At 35.2% G+C, this 6,247-nt stretch overlaps 1 protein-coding gene across 1 annotated transcript in view; it reads right to left on the minus strand.

The window, feature by feature from the left end:
- The window catches only part of Maob (monoamine oxidase B), a 103,833-nt gene that overhangs the window by 24,762 nt on the left and 72,824 nt on the right, over positions 1-6,247 (minus strand). Inside the window, exons 4-6 of the mRNA XM_021188198.2 lie at positions 4,970-5,074; positions 4,003-4,094; positions 633-774 (exon numbers count right to left, since the gene is read on the minus strand). Coding sequence (XP_021043857.1) covers positions 633-774; positions 4,003-4,094; positions 4,970-5,074 — 339 coding nt within the window. The remainder of the gene's footprint in view (positions 1-632; positions 775-4,002; positions 4,095-4,969; positions 5,075-6,247) is intronic.

Raw genomic sequence — 6,247 nt, forward strand, 5'->3', positions numbered from 1 at the left:
ACCCAGCACAGGGGAACACCAGGGCCAAGAAGTGGGAGTGGGTGGGTAGGGGAGCAGAGGGGGGGAGGGTATAGGTGACTTTCAGGATAGCATTTAAATGTAAATGAAGAAAATATCTAATAAAAAATTGTTTTGCAAAAAAAAAAAAAGAAAAGAAAAAGATCTTCAGTCTACTTTATAGTTTAATCGGGGCATGGCTTAAAAATGCTCTGCGAACAGGCATTGAATAAATAAAGCATACATTCTCATATGTGCAGTGTTTTTTCAAACATTCTTCACTTCTTTCTTTTCTTTTTTTCTTTATTCCTCTTTCTTTCTTAATGCTGGGGATGGATCCAGAGCCTGGTTTGTACTAGGGAGTGTTCTATGTCTGAGCTACAGCTTAAAGCATGACATATTCTTTAAAATTCAAGTGCATTTCTATCTTTCTTGTTTGAACTTTCTGAGGAGCCTAGTCTTAAAATTATGCTGGCCACTGGATACCTGACATCAGCTGATCCCCTTTGAAAGCTACTTGAAGCTACCCCAGTAAAGTATGGCAAACCACAAGTTTGCCTCCTGCACAACCATTTCATGATTGCAGAATGACAACCATTTCTGTAGTAGTGATTTTGTGTTAGGAGAGTGTGTACCTGTCCTCCATTGGTTGTTGAGATGATTCTGGTTGTACCTCCACACTGCTTCACATACCACAGGAACCATAGTGCAGAGACCTCGTGGGTCTCTGCAGTTACACACAGGTTCACAAAGAGTGTGGCAATCTGCTTTGTAGATCTGCTCAGGAAGAAACAAGAATGTGATTAGCAAATGCAGATCAGTCTTAAGATTCTAGAGTTGTCAAACAATATGTTTCCTTGGCTACATTTAGCACAATTTAGCAAACTTCTGGAATTCAACATCATAAAACATGAGGACATGGATTTAGAAAATATGGTATGTATGCCTCCTTAAACAAAACACCTTATTCAGAATTGACATTGCCCATATTCTGTGTTATCAGTTGTTCTTACACACCTGCTTGTCTTATGCCAATATTGATCTTGGTAAAATGCATCAGCACGCACTAAGTAGTTAAAGTCAAAACTTTTGAAATAAATTTGAATTTATATTTCTATCTTTCTCCTCCCAGAAGTCCTGAGTGTTTTTATGTGCACCACATATGTGCAGGCTCCCAAAGCTGCTAGAAAAGACTGTTGGATCTCCTGGAGGTGGAGTTCCAGGTGGTCATGTGCAACCTGATGTAGGTGCTGTGAACTGAACCTACATCATCTACAAGAGCAGTAGCCACTCTTAATTGGTCAGCCACCTCTCCGACCACCTATCCATTGCATTTAAAAAACCTCTGATAACAGTTTATGAGACCCTAGTTTATACCACCAAAAACATGAAGGAAGTCATCAGATGGTAAAGATCAGAGGTTGTCCTTCTTTGGTATAACTGCCTACCTAATGCCGTCACTAGTGTGTTTTAAAAAGACTTAACTGTTTATTCTGCTGTTATGAAGCTGTTATTATATTGAGACATGTTTTCTGGAATAAAAAAAAAACCTCTGATAACATTTAATTTATGATCTAGAGATGAAGCTTGCCCATTATGCCTGAAGGTTCGAGTTTACTTCTGAGCACTATAGAATCCTTTAATTTCATAATTAAGACACAATGAGAAATAAGCAATAGCTAATAATAAGATGAGAAATCACAAGTTATAAAATAAAATATATTTGAATGTAGTTTATGTCTCCCATGATGAAAAATGTTCTTTCTGGAGAAAGACTAATGATGATTAGTTAAAGCTGCAGATAAAGGAGGGTAACTGTGCTTTTCTGTGTCAGACAGGTACATTTCTAATCTTTTGTTTGATTTACTCTGGGACTTTCAATAAGAAAAGAAATGAGCTTTACAGCATTTAAAGGAGGAAAGTTCAAGCAGTTTAGTAGTATAATCAGATTTTGTAATTTTTATCTTGGTTTTTAAAAAGATATATGCTATACTAAATTTCTCTATAAAAATACATACACATTAGATATGCTTTGGGAATTCTTAAGATTAAAAAAAAGAGAGACAATGAGTATTTTCTATATTTCTGTCACCCCAAAGGCAATATGTCTCATTTGATGTGTCTTTTTTAGATATAGTTTTTCTAAAAGGCAATTGCATATCTATGATCACATTGAAAATACATTTTGTGTTTCTGAACATCATTTTATAAATTACAGCTAGAGAAATGATCAGCATTAGTCTTTGAATATGTTTGTGATTTACTTTGAATCAGAATAGGTCAGTTATTCTGGGTGTTTTTTTTCTTTAAAGTCAACAAATGATCTCATGCATATCTTGCTTAAGAATAATTAGAAAATGTTCTAATTTTTGTTTACATAAATATCTCAACACTCTTTTTGTGAGTTGACAACCAAGGGTATTCACTAACTGGAGGCTGAGGTCAAGGCTGTGGCAGTAAATGGCAGGTCTTCATGATCTCAAAGAAACATAACTGGTCCCATTTTGAAGGTACCTAAAAGCTCTTTGAGGACAAAAGATCAAACTGAATTTATTAAAAGCTTTCCATCACAGAAGAACTAGAACAAATGTAGATTGGAAATCTAGAAAATTTATAAGTAAACATTATTCTATTACAATCAAAATAAATTCTATTATAACTAATGTTCTCATATCAAGTTTTTAATAGCATAGATAAGTGTTCTTAAATGCATAAAATGCTTAATGCATAAAAGACATCAATTCATGGCTCAAGTGATCATTTCAGAATGAAATGCTTTCAAAGGCATGTTATGTAATATGCACCATATTATATAATGATGATAATATTGAAAGCCTCGAGGTAGTCAAAATGTCCAACAGAACAGTAATAGACACTTATATTGTATAATTCATTTTTCAGGAAATATTTGGCAGTAGATGTCCATTATAAATCAAATTATAAATAAGATGATTTTCAAAAGGGGGGCTGTATATATCACCATTTCTATTGTATGGAAGCTTGCTTTTTTATGTGTTTAATATTATTTTTTAAACTACTATGTATTCCTCCATAACATAATTTTAAAAGCTCTAGTCTATCCCATCTTTTGGATGCTCATCTCTCTTTATCTCTCTCACTCTCTCCTCTTTCCCTCCCTTTCTCCCTCCATTGTTTCCACTGTCCTTAAGATGAAATATAAGCTGAATTAACAAGCCTGTCTTGTTAGTCAGACATGTCTGTTGATTCAGATACGTATAAAACCTTGTTTTTACTTTAAGTGGTCAGTGTTATCACTTCCTTCCTTAACATCCAGAATGTGAAAGTACCAACTTCAGAGCCAAATAGATTTTTAAGAAATGTGATTTAGCATTACAGGACAGTAGTCTTAAACTTGTCACCCAGTTCTATTACTCATGGGTCTAAATTTGGCTTGAAGTTGAAGTCCTGCAATCTTTTCTACTTTTCCTGTTGCAAATTAGAACTTCAGCCTTGCTTTCAACAATACAGCTTTTTCACTAATTGGGACAAGTAGTTCATTTCTTCTGTGGGTGTAAATTATCTAGAAGTCACTGTTTTAAACACTGAAGATTTGCACTATATCACAAATGATGTTTCAAATGCCTATGCTATCTGCACCACCAGTAAGGAATACAAAACTAGTCTTACATCAACAACCTGGTAAGTGAGACTGCTAAACCACTGGTCTTTAAAACATTCTAAGTTAAAAAAGATGGCTTATTCTAGATCGTCTAAGGACTTTATAGGGAAAATAGCACTGTGGTGGTGCAATACTACAGCAAAGTAATAAAGCAGATCTATTTTTAAGGGAATACTTAGTTTCAGTATCTTTCAACTCTTTATGTAGCCAGTGGTATGGGTTTAGACATAGGGCAGATACTTTCTTTCCTCATGTCTGTTAAATGGCAAACCTAAAACAAAACAAGACAAAACAAAACAACAACAACAAAAAAACCAACCAAGCATTGTTACAATAACTGCTTTTGCAAAAATGAAAGAGCTTACTTGGTCCAGCAGATCTTATCTAGCAATTCTTTCATTGTCATGTAGTCCCACTCTTCAGCACGGGGGGCCTTCCATGGAGCATCACTGGGAATCTACATTCAGGTGCATTGATGAAGAAAGAAGAATACAGTTTTCCATTCAGCAAATTATTTGAACAACAGTACAGCTCTGATTCAAAGAAGAAAAAGTTTAAAATTTAATTTTTCCAAGTACCCTTAATAGTTTCTCAAATAGCATAAACCTCAATGCTTGTATGCTTCTTCTGTAACAGATCTATAGCACTCAGTTTATAATACGGTTCCTTCAGAATAAATATGTTTCTTATATGAATATATTACAATAAAATTTAATTGCTACATTGCACACAGCAATATATTAATAAAAATAAAACAAAACATTTATAACAATGTATTGTAATAAGTTCTGTGAATATGGTCTCTGTTTCTGGAATAGTCTGTTTAATATTTTCCAACTGCAATTGGTCATAGATTAAAAGCAACCATGGAAAGTGAAGCTACAGGTAAAGGGAATTAAGTTAATAACTTACAAAGGTCATTCATAAGTTTACCTCTTTAATCAGGATCAAAGAATTGCGGCTAATCGTCTCAAAATCAGAAGAGTATTCAGTTAAAGTTTCCATGTATTTATTTACTCATGGACTGCAGGTTTGGGTGCACTAGAGAATCAAAGAAACTTCTGTATGCTGGCAATTCTCTAAATTAGAAATATCGTTCCAGGAAGGCTATTGGCTTCATACTTGCCCAAGTATATATAAATAACAGTCTGTGTGATATCTTTCATTCTTTTAGAAGTTAGACACAAATTCTGTCATTTCACTGATGTTCATTGATTGTTAGTATGTGTTGGATATTACGCACGTGGGATTATTGATACATTGCACTTTTTTCTCTTCTGAGAATTAATGAAAAAATACATATGTAGTTAAAACAGCTTTAGGAAGTGTTACCTCTTGGCCCATCTCATCCATTGTCCTCCAGAGGTTGTTATTATCTAGGTAGGTGATCGGACTCCATACTGGTGGAAATGGGCCCCTGAAGGCATATGATTTTCCCTGTGAGATAAATATATTTAAAAGGAAACATTTACAACAGTGCAAATCTTGTTAGATTTGTGAAGTTGGCAATTTTTAAAGAGCAAAATCATATTAGATACTGATATGTGACTGACTGATATCTAACACACACTAAAATCTTCTGGCACATGTCTCCATAGAATCCTGTTCAACTTTTTGGCATAGAATATTCTTTCATATACATAAGTTTGATGACAAGTTAAGCAGAGTAAAGTGGTATGTCTTTGAAATTGGGACCCTTACTATATAAAATCTAAATGCCAGTACAGAGTAACCAAAAGGTATCTCTGTTGTCACCAACACTTGTAAACAGCTTAGAATCAGACATGATTATATACACAGAGAATTGGAAAATTACAGTTATAAACACAACACCAGAAGGAGCAAGAAAGCACATGTGTGAAGGAAGAGCCACAAAACAGGACCGTCAAGCACTTCCAGGGTCTCAGAAGTCTAGATGTACACAGGAGTTTTCAGAAGTAATGGAAATTAAAGAGGATAAATGAAGAACCACAGGTCTCCCTCGAAAGCACTCTGATACTGGCTAGATCTCCCTACTAGAAAGAGCAACTTATTAACATAGAGAAATAGGAACACAACCCCAGAAAATATTGGCAATAAGGCAACATACAGCTCACACCTGGGAGACCTAACTTGCTGATGGCAGTTAAAAGATACATATTGCCCTTGCCCTTCAGGTCTGCACCAGCACCAGGTCACCTAGGCATGGAGTCGGCGGACACCACCACGGTCCCTAGCAGACTGCCCAAGCAATCTTAGGATCACTGGTGAAAGGAACACAATTTCTGTTCTCTATTACCATAGATGGAGAAACCAAAGTATTCCATGACAAAACCAAATTCACACAATATCTTTCAACAAATCCAGCTCTTCAAAGGATAACAATGGAAAAACACCTATACAAGGACAGAAACCACACTCTAGAAAAAGCAAGAAAGTAATCCTTCAACAAATCTAAAAGAAGACAGCCACAAGAACAGGGTGCCAACTCTAACAACAAAAATGACAGGAACAATTACTTTTCCTTAATATCTCTTAATATCAATGGACTCAATTCCCCAATAAAAAGGCATAGACTAACAGATTGGCTACAGGACCCAACATTTTGCTGCTTACAGGAAACTCATCTCA

The sequence above is a fragment of the Mus pahari genome, chromosome X (assembly GCF_900095145.1).
Source record: "Mus pahari chromosome X, PAHARI_EIJ_v1.1, whole genome shotgun sequence".
NCBI lineage: Eukaryota > Metazoa > Chordata > Mammalia > Rodentia > Muridae > Mus > Mus pahari.